We start from the raw sequence: 20,458 nt of genomic DNA on the forward strand, positions 1-20,458 counted from the left end.
ACATTTCAAGCAGACGAGCCTTCAATGGGTTCATTCCGATCGAAGATTAACTAACCTTGTCAAATTGTGGCTGAATTACCTCCAGAATAATAAACACTCAGCATAAACGATTTGTTTCAACGACCGAATCGAGCACCGATCTCAACGTTCAAAGCACGCAAACTATCATTCCGCGGGGAAGTTTCAGTGGCAAATTTGTTCTCGCTCTCCCGAAAGCAGGTATCATATGTTCTCCATCATATCGGCGGCAATCTGAGGTTTGAATATAACTAGCTAGAATCTAATTGTCGGTACCTATTCGTTCACAGTTCACCGGTCGAGATGGAGCAAGTCGCGGATCGCGGAAATTGGCGCTCTACGATAATAAGCAGGGCGGCGCTTTCGCTGACGAGTTGTTCATCGTTGCTGCTTCTGGTGCTGATCGGTGGAAATTTTGTTGTAGTTGAATCAGCCAGCATCAAGTGCTTGAATGGGGCAGGAATTTGTGTAGCAGCAGCGCTTTGCGATTCGACTGGCAAGGTCAAGTTGTACGGCGAAGGTCTAATCGACACCAGAAGGGCAGGAAATGACGCTGTATGTCCAAGTGATTTGGTGTGCTGCGAAATGGTGAGCAAAGGGAACGAATCGGACGTGTGTGATGGGACCTGCGTTGAGCCAGGAAACTGTGAAGGATCGCTGGATGGAACAGGATTCATTGATATAAGATTTTCCGAAGAATGGTGTTCTGGTGGTCGGATTTGTTGTAGGAATTCAAGCGCGCAGTGTGAAGCTAAATGTGTTCCTCAAGATCAATGTTTAGACGAAATAGGAGGAACAAATGTTCGTTTCTTGAAAGGGAGCTGTCCTACCGAACAGATTTGTTGTGAAAAAGTTCAAAACGTGAATGAGACAAACGGGCAAAAATGTAACGGAACATGTGTCCCCATTGGTGAATGCCCTAGTCGAGATAGTTCATCAGGATTCGATCTGAGATTCGGTGATAATTTGTGCGCAGCAAATAAAGTTTGTTGTTATGATTCAAAGTCAATGACCACAGAAATGCCATTAGTTGATTCAGAATGTCAGGGTAAATGTGTATTGCCGCAGTTTTGCAAGAATTTTCGCAATTTGAGTGACTCATATTCTGTTGATCTAAGATTGCAAGGTAGTTGTCCTCCAGGTCAAGTTTGTTGTGAGTCAACTTCAGAGCAGTCCTGCAATGGAGTTTGTAGCCTAGTTGAGCAATGTGAAGATGATCTCAATGAAATCGATCTCCGTCTTTCGCAAAACGGCTGCCCCAGCCCTCAGATATGCTGTAGTAAACTTAAGCCCAGTAGTTCGTGTGAAGGACAGTGTGTTCCCGCAAAACAGTGTCTTGATCCGGCAAATGGAATAGATCTTCGAGCATCCAACAGTAGATGCCCGGATAATCAAGTGTGTTGTAAAAATGTTGCCTTCCCACCAGAATCAACCTGTCGAGAAAAGTGTGTTCTGCCTAGTGAGTGCGATGATAACGGCATTGATCTGAGATTCTCAACCGCCAGCTGTCCTCGGATGAAGGTATGCTGCAAAAATGTTAAGCAGGGATCCTGTGATGGAGTGTGTACACACTTGGACCAATGCCTGCGTCAAACTTCTGGGAAAAGCCTAATCGATCTGCGGTTCGGGGAAGGAGATTGCCCTGGCAGTATGGTGTGCTGCAAAAATCTACTCGCAACTTCCAAATGCAGGGGAACGTGCATTCAACCTTACAACTGCCTCGATAATTTTCTTGGGTTCGACTTACGAGCTTCCAACGACGAATGTAATATAAATCAAGTTTGTTGCATGAAAGTGAGGAAACCTCCCATCTATGATATGGTTAATATTTCGGCAAATTGTGATGGAAAATGCGTCCCTTTGGCCAGGTGTCCGCAATACTTTTCGGAAATAGGTCTCATAGATTTAAGAACGCTAAACAGTAACTGCCCCTTCAATGAAGTATGCTGTAAAACACCTCAAACGGAGCCATATTGCAAGGGAACTTGCACCGCCTACGAAAATTGTGCAGATTCATATTCGTATGACATCAATCTGAGATTTTTAAATCCAATATGTCCACTCAATCAAATATGCTGCCGCAAAACCAAAACTGTGAACACATGCAGAGGAAAATGTGTTGAGGCCTATCATTGCCCCTACTTCATATCGAATAACGATCTGATAAATCTAAGAAACAACGACGCAAGCTGCCCTGGAAATCAAATATGTTGCACGCCCCCCGGTGAGCCAAGCTTCGACACATGTGAAGGGGCTTGTGTTCCATTAGGGCAATGTCCCCAAGGTCAACTGGATTTGCGAGTATCCAAACAATCTTGTCCCGACAATAATGTATGTTGCGCAACAAACCCAGAACCATCTAAATGCTCAGGCCAATGTGTGCCATCGAATCAATGCCGTGATACCGGGACATTTGATCTCCGATTCATCACCGGAAATTGCCCGTCCAATCTCGTATGCTGCGCTTCTCCCTCGTCACCTGGAACTGACCCACCAACAGTAGCTCCCGATATGGGCAAAACAGACCCAACCCCAACAGCCGAGGACGATTCAAAATGCTACTGGACCGGTGATCCCAACTCGGATGTGGTCGTTAAGTCGGACATTCCATGGCTGGTGACGGTTTGGACTCGTCAGGAACTTTTCGGTGTGTCCCGAAATCAGTACGAGTGCGTCGGGACGCTGCTCGAAAGAGACGTTATACTCACCTCGGCCGACTGCGTAGCTAATCTCAACACGGTGCTCACCTTTGTCCGGATTGGGGACTACAACTTGAGACCGTTCAACACGCTTTCCAAACGAAGGGTAAGAATTGTGATTTAAATATTTATACAAACGGTTTAAAAAAAACCATATTCAAAACTGTTAAAAATTTATGTTGAAACTATTTTATATTATATATTTTTTTATTATTTAAGAACGTACAGCAAAACTATAAATTCAAAATTTTGAAATCATACTCTTATCAACAAAAAATTAGAAGTTGAACGTGTTGAACCGCTGTTGTGTTGTGAGCCTACTTGGTTGAATGATTCAACTGAATCAAAGCAATCGAAAGATTCCTTTTAATTGAAAAAAAAAATCACGAGGAACAGTTTCGTACTTCCTACAGTATTAATTTTTCAGCTAAAAAGCAATCTCCTTTTACACTTTACAGAAATATTAAAAAAAATACCAACGTGGTTCTCAAGTGATGAAAATATTATAATTTTTGAACACCGGAAAATGAACTTTTTTGATAGTTAAATCATCTTGATCTATGCACCGAAACATGATGCACTGATTGTTCCTCAATTTTCACCATCATTAAATATTAATGGATTTTGCACTATAATAAATTTTAAAAGTCGTTTTTACTTCAACTTGCTGACTCGGGGAGAACAGAGGACCACGATGCGCATTTTCTGCCGTAGAGCTACAGCTTAACTAATTTACATCTGACGATTCAGCCTATTGATAAGATGTCGTAGAGGTAATCAAAAGGCTCGAACTCAAATCCTGGTCGAGGCTGTTTTTTTTTCATTTACAATTCATGATTGATGTATGTATGTTGCATGTTGATAATCCACCATGGGTGCACGGATTCACCGCAGTTTGACCAAAGTATGGATTAAAATACATTATATAGACAACAAAACTCCATACCCGGCACCATGGCTTCGTGTAAGCTGTTATGAAATGAATGTAGTATGTGTTTATGTACGTATATTTGGAAGAATGAATCAATCAAGTACACAACCAGTTAAAAATGAATAACATATTCAATGTCACACATTTACTACAGGTATTCCGGCATCCGTGTATATACCTGGCTAGCTGGCAACTGATTGATCATTCGAATTTATACAGTTAAACGGGAAAAATACATCTTACCCATCAGCTACCAACAGAACTAGAACCCATTACTTACAGCCGAACCTAGGATTAAAAAATAATCTACTTAGGAACGTTGGCCAGGAACACACTACTTTTATAAGTATTATTTTGTATTTTTCTGCTATCTACACTTCCCTCTTACTTATCACTGCTTAATTCACTAAATTCATTTTGAATGTTATTCATACTCTTCCTTTTCTTCTTTAAATTTTTATCTGCTTTTTGCATCACCGAACTTTTTTTTTCTCTCTTCCCTTCTTTTTCCTTTTTGTGTTCCCATCGTTTGTGTTTGTGTTCATCGAAAATTTTTCTTTTGAGGTAAATAAATTACCGCAACATACAAAAAAATATGCATCATATGTTTATTTGCCAACCTTCCATACCCCCCGTGAAAGCTCTCCATTTTCACTTCATCTTACCATTAGCATTTCATTCACATGTTCTACTTTTTTATCTTCCAGTAAACCACCCAATTTTCATTCATTTCAATTCCCCTTATTAATGCACGATGGTTTAGTAATGCCTGCCCTTTTCATAAATTCATCAAAGCAGGCACTGATTTTCTTTTGAAATTCTAACAGAATCTTCTCTATGCCGCCAGTTACCATAGCAACACATTCAAGCACGCGTCACCATACGCATACTCAAGCTATCTGTTTCGAACGCACTAAAATCATTCATAAAACTGTTTTATCATGTACTCACATTTTGATTCTTTTAAATATTTGGGCAAACACAAAGCAGCAACATATTTTTTCCCTCCCACACTTTGTGCCAGGTTCACTCCAAAAACCATATACACGGCAACCCACCATAACACAATTTTCGATTTCCTCTTGCAGATAGATAATTAAAATTTCAAAGATTTTCTATTTTTTCAATTCGAGATTTTTTCACAATCAAGATTCAAAATAAAATCGCTTCAAGCTCTTCACAGTTTGTTTTTCATTTACAATTCATGATTGATAATTTTTATTGTTCTTATTTAGTTATTTATTTATTTGAGTATACGGCATCTCACTAAATTATAATTCTAGTTAGTATTAGAGTGTAATTAAGACAGAAATGAAAATTGAAAAATTGACTTGATCTGGAATCGAACTTGAGTCTTCTGATTACCTCTCCGACACCTTACCAATAGGCTAAATCGTCAGGTGTAGTAACTAGTCGCTAAATAAGTCGAGCTGTAGGTCTATAATTCAGTTGACTTCATCGAGTTGAATTCGCTACTAGATTCTAATACAGAAAATGCTCATCGTGCCCCGATCAATAGTGCTTTGTTCGCCTCGAGTCAACAAGTTATATTAAAAATACGTTTTCAAATTTTTTGTCAGAGACGAACCAGCCAAAGGCTGAAAATCTCATAAAATAAGGAAAAAAAATTGTTTGTAGTGAAAAAAATAATGATGGTGAAAATTGGAGAACAATGTATACATCATGTTACAGTGCTTACGTCATAGATCAAGATGAAGATTAAGTTAAAATTATCAAAAGTTCTTCAGAATTATTTTTTTGTAAAAAATGTACCGTTCATGGGAATTTTTCATATTAAAGATTAATTATTTAACGTACTTTCGTTTAACATATATTTTATCGCCTTTTATAGGCACGGATCTCCTCAACTTTTTCGAGTTAAATCTCAAAATTTAACCTTTTTAATTCGTACACAATCAAAAATCAAAAATTTCGAATTAAAATATTCATAATACATATAAGATTTTTATTTGTGTGTATTGTGTGTATTGGGAAAGCCATCTATAAACAGGATGAAAATAAATTTGGTTGTTTATAATCATTGCACTTTTATTCAAAAAAAAAAAAAAAATTAAATAAAATAAATAAAAAATAATTAGCTTATAGAATAAATTTTTATTTGCCTTCAGAGATTCGCCAATACCAAAACGGTCTGGTTAGAATCTAGTTACCCAGCAAACATTTTAGGAGGTATATCGCAGAAACACGAAAATTATTCAAACAATTATACCAGATGGAAAGATTGTATTAAACTTACCAAAATAGCATATAGCTACAAAAGTGTAGGCGATATATCTACAATGACAAGATTCAAACGATTCGATTACTACACAAAATGCAAAATAAACAATTTTAAATAATTTGAGTAAAACGAAAAAAAATTTCCCCGACCGAGATTTGAACTCCAACCCATCGCAGTTCGCAGTCCGGTATCTTACCATGATGCCAACCCATCAGTTGATAAGATCCACGCCATAGTTCTATATGTGAGATTTTCTTTTTACGAACCGGCCAAAGGAAAAAAGGGAGAGATCGGACAGAGTTTCAAACGATGGACCGCCCATTTATCGTAAATCAGTTCACTCAAATCGTAAATGTTGAATTTGCATATTCCCAACTTTTTGAAAGCGTATTTACGAATTGACTAAACTGCTATCCGACTCAACTATTTTTGGGCAAAGCTTACCGTAAATGAATGATAGAAAATCACTGAATACCAACTTGTTTACGATTATCATTTCTATCACGATTTCATGTTAGCTGGTTAAATAGGTTGAAAGCTTGTTAACTATAAATTCGATTTAGTTTTATAGAGCACGTTACTTATGGTAAGCTTTTTAAATTTGGTTTGATTTACATAATTACACCTTTTTCTGTTGTAGTTAAGTAAAAATAACAAATTTGATATGTTTTTTTCTAAAATTTTGCTGAGTAATTAATGTTTTCAAAACTATCTTTGATAAACAAATTTTTGAAGTGATTATTGAAGCAATAAATGTGGTTCGATGAATTTTTTTAACGATTCAAAATCGATTGTTTGTTTTAAGGTTATCTCTAGGTTTTAAGGTTATCTAGGTTATATAAATATATATATATAATCCATCGTGTTGGAAAAACTCTCAGCTTTACGATGTGGTACCGGAGATAACCTTAAAACAAACAATCGATTTTGAATCGTTAAAAAAATTCATCGAACCACATTTATTGCTTCAATAATCACTTCAAAAATTTGTTTATCAAAGATAGTTTTGAAAACATTAATTACTCATCAAAATTTTAGAAAAAAACATATCAAATTTGTTATTTTTACTTAACTACAACAGAAAAAGGTGTAATTATGTAAATCAAACCAAATTTAAAAAGCTTACCATAAGTAACGTGCTCTATAAAACTAAATCGAATTTATAGTTAACAAGCTTTCAACCTATTTAACCAGCTAACATGAAATCGTGATAGAAATGATAATCGTAAACAAGTTGGTATTCAGTGATTTTCTATCATTCATTTACGGTAAGCTTTGCCCAAAAATAGTTGAGTCGGATAGCAGTTTAGTCAATTCGTAAATACGCTTTCAAAAAGTTGGGAATATGCAAATTCAACATTTACGATTTGAGTGAACTGATTTACGATAAATGGGCGGTCCATCGTTTGAAACTCTGTCCGATCTCTCCCTTTTTTCCTTTGGCCGGTTCGTAAAAAGAAAATCTCACATATAGAACTATGGCGTGGATCTTATCAACTGATGGGTTGGCATCATGGTAAGATACCGGACTGCGAACTGCGAAGGGTTGGAGTTCAAATCTCGGTCGGGGAAATTTTTTTTCGTTTTACTCAAATTATTTAAAATTGTTTATTTTGCATTTTGTGTAGTAATCGAATCGTTTGAATCTTGTCATTGTAGATATATCGCCTACACTTTTGTAGCTATATGCTATTTTGGTAAGTTTAATACAATCTTTCCATCTGGTATAATTGTTTGAATAATTTTCGTGTTTCTGCGATATACCTCCTAAAATGTTTGCTGGGTAACTAGATTCTAACCAGACCGTTTTGGTATTGGCGAATCTCTGAAGGCAAATAAAAATTTATTCTATAAGCTAATTATTTTTTATTTATTTTATTTAATTTTTTTTTTTTTTTTTTTTGAATAAAAGTGCAATGATTATAAACAACCAAATTTATTTTCATCCTGTTTATAGATGGCTTTCCCAATACACACAATACACACAAATAAAAATCTTATATGTATTATGAATATTTTAATTCGAAATTTTTGATTTTTGATTGTGTACGAATTAAAAGGTTAAATTTTGAGATTTAACTCGAAAAAGTTGAGGAGATCCGTGCCTATAAAAGGCGATAAAATATATGTTAAAACGAAAGTACGTTAAATAATTAATCTTTAATATGAAAAATTCCCATTGTTGTGGCCATGAAAAGCCATAGGAATGTAGGACGGAGGGGCCTTGGCAAAACTACCACTGCTTGCCTTTTCCCCCTCAGGGATAAGGCTTTGACAACCCCTGGTGGTTGAAAAACAGTGGAGGCAGGTCCGCAGACTGTCTGCCTGGGGGCCAAGGCCGGGACAATGTGAGCGCTCGGGAAAACTACCACTGATAGTCCGCTCCCCTCGTGGGATTGGACCTGAAGAGACAACCACGCATGGTTGTCCCATCAGTGGAGGCAGGTCCTTATGACGCTGCCTGGCGGCCGAGGCTCGGGGGGATCTCGATCGCCTGGTTGACCGAGATCCAAAACTCTTACTGGATAAGGCTCTGAAAAGAGCCGATTGTGGCAGCTGGACCCGGGAGCAAGGCGACGGAGCGAAGCAGCGGAAGAAAGCACAAGACACTCTTTCGTTATCCTTTTTACATTTTCTATTTGTGTACTTATTTCTACTATTTACACTTTTATATACAACTTTGCACTATTTACACTACCGTCCCATCTTGACGGTTTGGCGGTTTGATATCGACTGACTCCTAGGCGCATAAAGAATGCGCCCTTAAATAGGCTGACGAGCAAGCACACAAGCACGTGCTCGCGCCATATGGAACAGCCTAGAACATTCCATCTCGCTTCCAGTGAGAGCAGCCGTCGTGCTCTCTCGGTGTGGTACTCTCGCGTATATTCCTCGTTGCTCTTTCCCACTTCAGTCGACTGGTCGGACTGAACATACTCGCCACCAGAAAGAATGCTTGCGGGGGATTGCCTCGGCTGCTGGAAGGATTATCGTCGACCTTGGCGGCCCTCGGGAATGCGCCGCAGCTGGATGAGGCTTTAGTGGAAACACCACTCGTTGATGGCTTCCTCTATTGATGATGATGCTCTTGAAGAAGATCACTCCTAGCTGGATCTTCTTCCCTCTGGATTGTGTCGGTTTTTCGCTGCACCGACCTCGACCTCGTTGTGGAATTTTGGTAGTGCCAGTTCGTTCTCGAAGATTCTATTCTCAACTTGCTCGTTCTCGTTGCCTTCTCGATGCTAGCTTCCTTCCTGCTCCGCTCGCCTACTTTGCTGCCCGATCCACTCCACACACACTCATGACGGAGGTATTCCGTCGGAAGGTACCGGCTTCTATATCCGGCTCGAAGGACCATTTCATGTTGTGGCCATGAAAAGCCATAGGACTGTAGGACGGAGGGGCCTTGGCAAAACTACCACTGCTTGCCTTTTCCCCCTCAGGGATAAGGCTTTGACAACCCCTGGTGGTTGAAAAACAGTGGAGGCAGGTCCGCAGACTGTCTGCCTGGGGGCCAAGGCCGGGACAATGTGAGCGCTCGGGAAAACTACCACTGATAGTCCGCTCCCCTCGTGGGATTGGACCTGAAGAGACAACCACGCATGGTTGTCCCATCAGTGGAGGCAGGTCCTTATGACGCTGCCTGGCGGCCGAGGCTCAGGGGGATCTCGATCGCCTGGTTGACCGAGATCCAAAACTCTTTCTGGATAAGGCTCTGAAAAGAGCCGATTGTGGCAGCTGGACCCGGGAGCAAGGCGACGGAGCGAAGCAGCGGAAGAAAGCACAAGACACTCTTTCGTTATCCTTTTTACATTTTCTATTTGTGTACTTATTTCTACTATTTACACTTTTATATACAACTTTGCACTATTTACACTACCGTCCCATCTTGACGGTTTGGCGGTTTGATATCGACTGACTCCTAGGCGCATAAAGAATGCGCCCTTAAATAGGCTGACGAGCAAGCACACAAGCACGTGCTCGCGCCATATGGAACAGCCTAGAACATTCCATCTCGCTTCCAGTGAGAGCAGCTGTCGTGCTCTCTCGGTGTGGTACTCTCGCGTATATTCCTCGTTGCTCTTTCCCACTTCAGTCAACTGGTCGGACTGAACACCCATGAACGGTACATTTTTTACAAAAAAATAATTCTGAAGAACTTTTGATAATTTTAACTTAATCTTCATCTTGATCTATGACGTAAGCACTGTAACATGATGTATACATTGTTCTCCAATTTTCACCATCATTATTTTTTTCACTACAAACAATTTTTTTTCCTTATTTTATGAGATTTTCAGCCTTTGGCTGGTTCGTCTCTGACAAAAAATTTGAAAACGTATTTTTAATATAACTTGTTGACTCGAGGCGAACAAAGCACTATTGATCGGGGCACGATGAGCATTTTCTGTATTAGAATCTAGTAGCGAATTCAACTCGATGAAGTCAACTGAATTATAGACCTACAGCTCGACTTATTTAGCGACTAGTTACTACACCTGACGATTTAGCCTATTGGTAAGGTGTCGGAGAGGTAATCAGAAGACTCAAGTTCGATTCCAGATCAAGTCAATTTTTCAATTTTCATTTCTGTCTTAATTACACTCTAATACTAACTAGAATTATAATTTAGTGAGATGCCGTATACTCAAATAAATAAATAACTAAATTAGAACAATAAAAATTATCAATCATGAATTGTAAATGAAAAACAAACTGTGAAGAGCTTGAACCGATTTTATTTAGAATCTTGATTGTGAAAAAATCTCGAATTGAAAAAATAGAAAATCTTTGAAATTTTAATTATCTATCTGCAAGAGGAAATCGAAAATTGTGTTATGGTGGGTTGCCGTGTATATGGTTTTTGGAGTGAACCTGGCACAAAGTGTGGGAGGGAAAAAATATGTTGCTGCTTTGTGTTTGCCCAAATATTTAAAAGAATCAAAATGTGAGTACATGATAAAACAGTTTTATGAATGATTTTAGTGCGTTCGAAACAGATAGCTTGAGTATGCGTATGGTGACGCGTGCTTGAATGTGTTGCTATGGTATATATATATATATATATATATATATATATATATATATATATATATATATATATATATATATATATATATATATATATATATATATATATATATATATATATATATATATATATATATATATATATATATATATATATATATATATATATATATATATATATATATATATATATATATATATATATATATATATATATATATATATATATATATATATATATATATATATATATATATATATATATATATATATATATATATATATATATATATATATATATATATATATATATATATATATATATATATATATATATATATATATATATATATATATATATATATATATATATATATATATATATATATATATATATATATATATATATATATATATATATATATATATATATATATATATATATATATATATATATATATATATATATATATATATATATATATATATATATATATATATATATATATATATATATATATATATATATATATATATATATATATATATATATATATATATACTAGCTGACCCGGTGTGCTTTGCTACACCCTTCAAAAACAAATGATATTTTCGGAAACTATTCAAATTTTTATTGTTTTATTGGCATTATTTTGAATCAAATTATAACATAATTCAAAAGCAACCGCTACGAAAAAAAAGCTGCAGCTGGAGTTTGGAGTTGCAATACAAAGATGACTTAAACTAATTTCCTGAATCTTGATCTATAAGTTCTGATAGTTTTAATCTGTTTCTTTAAGCTTCGCCCTGAAAAAGGAGGGTCTCAAATTCATCTAACGCAAAAAATCTAACTCGGAAAATATGGTTGTTTTTGCTTGATATGTTCTGGATTTATGCTGAAAACTGATAAGAGAGTCCCCTCCTGTGCTTCCCGTCATCCCCTGCTGAATGGAAGTTGTGGTCTTTAATAATCATACCCATTTTATACTGGGCCTATAAATCCTCTTATATCAAATATAGTTCCATTATTGGTTGATAAGTTTTTAAGCTTTACATCAAAATTTGTCTGGAACCCCCTCCTTTCTTCCCCTCTCTACACTGTATAGCGTAAGGGTCTATAACAATCGTAAAAACATATCTCGCAACCAAGTTCCTTTTCAAGCCATATTCGTTTCCATTTATTGGCTTCGTTAGCATAAATTGAGAACTTATGCTAACAAAATTGTATTCGGCTCACCTCCCTCCTCCTAAGTACCTACTCACTGAAAGGAGGATGGTGTGTCAAATAATCATCGAATCATACTAAAATGATTTTCCATGTTAAGTTTTACCTCTCGGATTTAGTTTAAAAAAAATTTAAATATAAGCTATCCTCTTCTCTTTCTAAATTTCCAATTCTATCATCCTACTGCAAGCAAGGAATTGTTTCACATAGAAAAATTTTGCGTATTAAAATACTACTTGAGTTATACATAAACTTGAAAGGAAGTACTATCCCCCCTTCCGTTCTCCCAATTGAATGGAGGGAGGAGAACTAAATATTCATAGAAGTATTTTTCGTACTAAAATACTTTATTAAACCAAATTTGGTTTCATTAGCTCGATCAATTCTCGAGTTATGCAAAAAATTTGTATGGAAGCCTCCCTTTCCCCCTTTATATCTTTCCGCTGAAAAAAAGGTGGGGCTCTCTTCCCCCTTTTCATCCTCCTCTTTGAAGGAGTGAGGGATACCAAAAATTCATAGAAGCATTTGACGTACCCAAATATCGTTCCATGCCAAATTTTGTTCCATTTGCTGCTGTAGTTCTCGAGTTATGCAGTTAAAATTGTATAAAACTCCCTTCCCTCTTTCCTTTCTCTCCGCTGGAAGAAGGAAGAGGTCTCAAACAATCATTGGAACATGTCACGTTCCCAAATACCCGCCCATGCCAAATTTGATTCCATTTGCTTAATTAGTTTTTGAGTTATGTGAAAAATTATAAAAGAGGCCCCCTCCCCCCTTTATATCTCCTCACTGGAAAGAGGGAGGGGTCTCAAATAATCATTGAAATATTTTTCGTATCCAAATACCTTCCCGTGTCAAATTAGGTTCCAATATCTTGATTAGTATGCGAGTTATATGAAAAATTGTAAGATAACCCCCCTTCCCCCTTCCTATCACCCCGCTGAGAGGAGGGAGGAGTACTTAATATTCATAAATATATTCCTCGTACCCAAATACCACCCCATACCAATTTTGATACCATTTGCTTGATGGGTGCTCAAGTTATGCAAAAAATTGTCTTTTGTTTGGGAGGCCCCTCCCTCCCTTATTGAGAGGGGGGGGGGTCTCAAACCATAATAGGAACCTTCCCCTGCCCGAAATATCCCCACCTGCCAAGTTTCACGCAAATCGGTTCAGTAGTTTCCGAGTCTATAGGGAACAGACAGACAGACAGGCAGACAGACAGACAGACAGACAGACAGCAGACAGACAGACAGACAGACAGAAATTCATTTTTATATATATAGATATATATATATATATATATAAGCTAAGAATTCATGGATCAGGGAATTCTTTTTAAAAAAGGAGAACTCGACTGCACGACTTGGAGATTAAACTAGAACTAACTTTATTCCTATTCTCTACAGAGTTTAGAACCTCAATCTAATGCGCACTATTACTGGGATTCCGGGAAGTCCGATCTGCTGGGAATAGAGATGTTGTTGAAATTGTCACGTCGCTCGGTATCGTGTTATGCTGGAACGGTGGGAACATAATTGTTGATGTTGGGTCCTCGGCTATGGCTTGGTTGCTAACTACTCCATCCCCTAAAGAAGCACGGCCCGTGCGTCCTTTAATGAATGCTGTTATCGCGTTACGCTGTCGATAGACTAAAACAGTTATGATTATCGAGACAAAAATGATGAATGCTGCAGTTGATGAGAAATGCTGTAATTTTAGTGATTCCAGGTGTTGTCGGTTTTGGATGTGCATTTCATGTAAATATGAAGTGTTGTAATATCGCTCCAGGTGAGTTTCATCTATTTGATATGTTTCGAGTGGTGAAATGACTGGATGCTTGAAGGTTAGTTCAAGGTTTTCGAACAGCCTGTCTTGAATAATCACTGAACAATTGTGAAAGATTATCAAATAGTTTCCTTTTAGTTCTTTATGGTTTATACCGCAAGTGCTACTCATAACCACATTTTGTAGTGTGGCTTTGACTACTAGTGTTCCGTAAGTCAAGAGTTTTAATTCTGTAGCAGGCGGCGTTTCTTTGAAGGGACATTTTCCACTTCGTCCGCGAACTAAAGGTGCAATGCACAAATCGTTAGTAATATTCGAAAGTTCATTTCTTTTGTAAATATAGACTTTGGCTATTGGTTCGAGTTCAGTCAGTATAGCAAATGTAATATTTGCATTAATGAGAACTGTATGGTATCCGATGTTAACAGTTTTGTTCTGAATAGGCAATTGTTCGATAATCATTCGCTCGTATATGATGGGAGATACTCTGGGGATGTCAATACTGATGATAAGATGATGTCCATGGTAGAATGCTGTCACGGAGAGGTAATTGTACGCATCTTCTAAACTATCCAATCTAACATCTACCTGTTTTAATTGATCTGCAATAATTTTTAATTCATTAATTGATAAAAGTTGTCGGTTAACAATATTAAGTTTGGCAAGTGCTATTCCATTTTCTATAGTTCTTAAAGTTTGCAATACAAGATCTAACTGGAAAAGAATCGAAATTTTAGCATTTTCTGTTACTAGATAGCCTTTTTGCGTGTTGATCTTGTGGATAAGATTCTGATGTTTTTTAACTTCATCACTTAATTTTTTCAGAGAATTTTGAAACTCTAAGTTAATTATGATCTGTTTATTGTTTTCACTCATTAATTTGGTTTCAGATCGTTTAATAGCATCAATATTATAATCGATTTGTCGCAAGTCATCTGCGTCTAAATTACCTGTGAGGAATTTTATAGCACTGCCTAGTGTTTCAATTGATCGTTTATTTCTGTATGCATCCGGGAGAAGGGTTTTATAAACATTTTTAACTTCCTTAAGTCTAATATGAATGATTTGAGAAAAATCTCCTGTCGAACTATTAATTTTGAGTATAACTTGATCCAAAATGTCAATGGTAGCTCCTAACTCTTTAAGATCGACTGTATGAAATAGTCGGTTATATCCTTCCAGAATTCTACCTTCTCCTGCACTGAGAGTCAGTGCTCCTGGGTTGTTAGTTATATCGTGTAGTTGTATGAATTTGGGAAAGGATAAGGGCAGGAAAATCATAATGATGATGATGAGTAGTTCCATCCTGAAAATAAAAATCTATTAGTTTATAGTCTTTTAATATTTTCTTTATGGATCTCCCGTCCAGACCTATCGAGGATTGTTCTTCCTTTATCTTCAATAGCTTTGGTCGGTTGATACTTTTCTTTAGTCTTTTGCTTGATTCCTTGAATCTTTTTAAAGACTATGTCATCAATATCTATGTGAGGTTTCCCTTCTCTACCCTTGTTATGGTAGTCTAAATTTTTCTTTTGTGTTTTTTCATTTGCCAAAATTACCTCGTCATAGAATTTGTGTCGTTCCTCTAGCATTTCATTAATGTTAAGAGGCCGTTCGTGCCCATCTTTGATTCCATAAAAGATTTCGCGGGGTTTCAGTCCAGTTGCTGAATGAATCGTATTGTTGTATAGCGTAGAAGCTATCCGGAAAATTTCTTTGTTAGTTAGATCCGCATATTGGGGTTTTATGCATCGAAAAATTTCAGCCAGTGTTGAATGAAATCTTTCGACCATACCATTGCTTTCACTATGGTTTGCAGGCACGAAATGCATCTCGACATTCATATTATTTGCTAGACCTCTTATTTCAACTGAGCGTAAAGCGGGTTCATTGTCACAAACGATTAATACGGGTGTTCCATATATCGAGAAAAGTTTAAGTAACCCTTTTCTTATATCGGTAATAGTTCTGGATTTGATAGGAATTATTATGCCAAATCTTGAAAATTTATCTATTGCTGTTAGAAATATCAAAGGTTGACTCAAAAAGATGTCGATATGAATTATTTCGAACGGCTTTTTAGTATTTGGTGTCGTTCCGAAATAAATTTTGTAAGGATGGCGGTCATATTTATTTTTATTGCAAACTTCACAAAGTTTTATAAATTGTCTAATTCTAAATTTCATTCTTGGGAAAAAGAATCTATTAGAAATTTGTTTATTATTCTCCCAAATCCCTCTATGAGATGATTCGTGTGTTTGTTCAATTATTGTGTTTTGTTCTTCGGCGGTTTGTAAGTCGATTAACATTTTTTGTGAAATGTAAATTTTGAATGCTTTAGCCCTATTGAAATGATTTTTGTAAACTATCTGAATAAGGCCTAATAGTTTCTCAGGGCAATAAATACAATTAGTCTTTCTTAGATCCATATGGTTTTTAAACATAGAGAAAATTACGGGAACACCAAAGACAAGTCTGGTAATTGTCCTTCTGTAGACCCGGGGAAAAATTTCCTCATAGTCATCTGGTGCATCTGGGCCTATCTTCAACACGATTTGGTTATTGAAAGTGTTTACTGCCCGCTCTGTACAGGGAATAAATTCCGAATCATCAGTATCTGCTGAGTGTACAGTTGCATCGTCAGATGATATTTCCTCATTGGCATTAAATTCGTGGTTTACTCGCGACAGACTGTCTGCAACGACGTTTTGTTTACCAGGTCGATAGCGGATTTCATAGTCAAATTCGCCTAGAGCAAGTCGCCAATGAACTAGCCGGTTGTTTGTATCTTTCAGATTAAGCCCGTATGTAAGTGGCTTATGATCTGTATACAAAATAAATTTACGGCCGTACAAATACGGGCGAAAGTATTTGCATGCCCATACAACAGCCAGTAGTTCTTTCTCTATGGCTGAGTATTTTTCTTCACTTTTGTTTAGGGTCCTTGAAGCAAAAGCGATGGGTTTATCGTTGCCAATGGTCCCTTGAGAGAGCACAGCGCCAATTGCAAAATTGGAAGCGTCTGTGGTCAGGATAAATTGCCTAGTGTAGTCGGGGTATTGCAGAATGTTGCTGCCTGAAAGAATATTTTTGCATCGCTCGAAGGCGTCAACGAAATCTTTTGAATGTTTGATTTCCTCGCCTTTCCTTAGAGCGTTAGTAAGAGGCTTCGCTATCTTGGCGAAATCTCTTATAAATTTACGGTAGTATCCTAGTATGCCTAGGAAACCACGTAATTGCTTTTCATTTGAGGGCAATGGCCACTCTTTGATGATTTGAATTTTATCCGGGTTTGGCCTAACACCGTCGGAGGTGACGATGTGCCCTAAAAACGCAACTTCCTTTTTAAGGAATTCGCTTTTATCTAACTGAATTTTCAAATTATATTTTTCAAATGTAGCAAAGATTTTTGCTAGGTTGTCTATGTGTTCAGTTAGACTGGTTGAAAAGATGATGATGTCATCCATGTACACCAAGCAGATGACACCAATATGCTCCCTAAGCACATTGTCCATAACGCGTTGGAAAGTGGAAGGGGCATTTTTTAACCCAAAAGGCATTCTAAGAAATTCATAGTGTCCATTCTCAACACTGAATGCGGTTTTTGGAATGTCTTTTTTCTCAATTTCCACCTGATGAAAGCCAGAGGCTAAGTCCAGTGTAGTAAAATACATACACCTTCCTAGCTTATCCAGAATATCGGTGATATTGGGAATTGGATATCGATCGTCTACCGTCTTCTCATTCAATTTACGGTAGTCGATCACCAAACGCCACTTTTTAATTCCAGAAGCATCCAATTTCTTAGGAACAATCCACACAGGGGACGTCCATGGGCTACTAGAATGTTGTATGATGCCTTGCTCGAGCATTTTCGAAATCTGACGCTGCACCTCTTCTCGGTGACAAAAGGGGTAGCGGTACGATTTCGTATGAATCGGCAACTCATCTTTTGTTATGATGTTATGTTTAATCGCACTTGTGAAGGTCAATTTATCGCCTTCCAAGAAGAAAACATCTTCATGCTGATGAATCAGTTTTAAGAGCTTGTTTCGTTCATCACTATTCAAATGTGATATTCGAATTTGCTCATAAAGAGATTTTGGTAATCGTGATTTTTTATCACCAGGTGTACTTGTTTCAAAATTATTAATTTCAGGTATCACTAGTTGTTGATCTAAATTTATTTTACAACACTCATCAGAGTAATTAGTAATTACTACACGAGCTTGGTTGTCTTTAGCATTGTACAGTCCAGAATGAATAATGACGTTCTGCTGCACAAATAAATCATTTTCAAGATAAAAATCGCCATCATTTGTTTCTATAGAAAGACCAATAATTTTAGTTTCATGGGAATTTAAAATAACATTTTTTATATCTGGATACTTTCGATACATCTTAATCCTTGTATTGAAAATTTCTAATTCATTTGATTCCGTTAAAATGTTAGCTTGATAAGTTTTTAATGTTTCGTATCCAATTAAGCCATCAAAAAACGGATGGAAATTGAATACATAGAATGTAGATTTTTCAATTTGATCAAGTTGAGGAAACGGGTTAAATTTCACATATCTGTCTATTTTGTGTTTTCCACTGATGTTCCGAACATTTAATGGGGTTGTAACTTTGCAATTATCGTAATTCACGTGTTTTGGATCTATGTAATTTTTGTTGGCTCCCGTGTCGATTAAAAATCGGAGAGGGCCTTTGGTTGTCTCAATTAGAACGTATGGAACAAAGTTGTTTACGTTTGTTGCGATGCAAACGCGACCGTCTGAAAATTTAAATCTTCAATCTCGTCACTGTTAGTAGTGGCTGAGGCTGATGCATGTGAGGCTTCTTCTGTAGGTTGTTTGGTAATTTGATCAGATTGTTGTGGTTGTTGATTTGTTTGTGTATAATCGTCCAATGTAGGATAGCCGTAACAATAATCAGGGTAAAATTGCTGAGGGTAGTACATTTCTTCACATTCTTCTATTTGATAATGCGGCCTGTTTATGTAATTTATTGCGCGCGATCTCAACGATGGATCAATGTCCATAGGTGTTGGCTTAGGTTGGGGAGTAAACTTTGGAGCAAAAACGTTTTTATTTCCGAATTGGTTACCGGTTGATTGGAATGTATTTTGAGGTTTTTGGAAATTGAATGAATTGGATGTTGGTTTGAATTGGAATGGTTTGAACTGGTACGGTTGTGGTTTGGGTGCAAAGTTTTGGAAATAGTTAAAATTTTGTCTTGGAGGGTTTTGAGGAAAGTGTAGACGCTGTGGAAAAGCGTTTCGGTTTTGAATGGGTGGAAATGTTGGAAAAGATTTGGGGCTATGAATTGGAAGTGTTGGGAAATTTCGTGGGGATTTATGCGGGATTGGTGGTGGATCGGATTTGTCTGTGGGTTTCACATAATGATAATTGGATTCTTCTATGCACATTCTCAAGGCTTCCTTTAAGGTGCTCGGAGTTTGCGCTCTTATTATGTGTCCTAAAGGTTCCTTTAGTTTAGATAAAAAGACTTTGAGTCCCATTTGCTGAAATAACAAATTCTTTGCGGTTTTTACCTGGGCATTTTGCTCTGTTATGTTAAGGAGGTTTACCAGTGACGAAATGATGTAGGAAATATCACTGTAGAATGTTTCTACATCAGATGTTTGTTTGGTTGCGAACAGATCCCTAAGCAAAGAACATTCATCCCTGCGGTCACTATAATGGGTAATCAAATTGGATTTAATTTCATACCAACTCAAGGACGTGCCATAGAGTTCGAGAACATTATCAGCGTCACCTATGATTTTAGTCCTAATGGCTTGGATCCAGACTGTATGAATTGGGGTACCACGCACTTTGTCAATCATTGGCATTACATTATCGATTGATCGAATGAAGGAATTCAATTTGATTTTGTTTCCGTCAAAACAGGGCAAATCTCGAATAATTTGCGGGGTTTGTAATGTTTTGAGGATAGATTCTGCGGGATTTACTGATCCAAAATGATTGTTATTACTAGCGGTTGCTGCTTGTTCAGATGCAGCCTGATCAGCTGCTGCCTGGGCTGCGACTGCTGCCTCGGCGGCTGCTGCTTGGGCTTCCGCAACTGCTGCTTGAACAGCGGCATTTTCGCGTGCCTGTTGCTCTGCCGTAATTTGGGCTAACTCGGCTCGTGCGTTTTGCACAGCTTCAGCGGCACCTTGCGCTTCGACTTTGAGCTGATGAATTTGCTCATTTTTAGAGGCTAATTCTTGCTTTAGGTACGCAAGTTGCTGTTGGAACTGTTCCATCTTTTTTTTTTATTATCACTATCACTTTTTTAAACAAAAAATCACTTGTTAGTATTTTTTACACTTTGTCATCAAAATTGTTAATTAGGGGTAAAAATAAAATTACTTACGTTACGTCCAAGCTTGTTGAAACTGCCGATGTCCACTCGGTTTTCCTAATTTCCCTAACAAACGATTTTCACTCTTAACTAATTTCGCGATTTACGTTCACGGAAACGATTTATGGTTCAACGGAATTTTTCTCGGTTTA

At 37.1% G+C, this 20,458-nt stretch overlaps 1 protein-coding gene across 1 annotated transcript in view; it reads left to right on the top strand.

Moving 5' to 3' along the window:
- The first annotated feature begins 309 nt into the window (after nt 1-309).
- The window catches only part of LOC129746239 (uncharacterized protein K04H4.2-like), a 33,424-nt gene continuing 13,275 nt past the window's right edge, over nt 310-20,458 (top strand). Inside the window, exon 1 of the mRNA XM_055739804.1 lies at nt 310-2,823. Within this exon, the coding sequence (XP_055595779.1) occupies nt 322-2,823 (2,502 nt within the window). The 5' untranslated portion in view covers nt 310-321. The remainder of the gene's footprint in view (nt 2,824-20,458) is intronic.

Source organism: Uranotaenia lowii, chromosome 2 (assembly GCF_029784155.1).
Source record: "Uranotaenia lowii strain MFRU-FL chromosome 2, ASM2978415v1, whole genome shotgun sequence".
Taxonomy (NCBI): Eukaryota; Metazoa; Arthropoda; class Insecta; order Diptera; family Culicidae; genus Uranotaenia; species Uranotaenia lowii.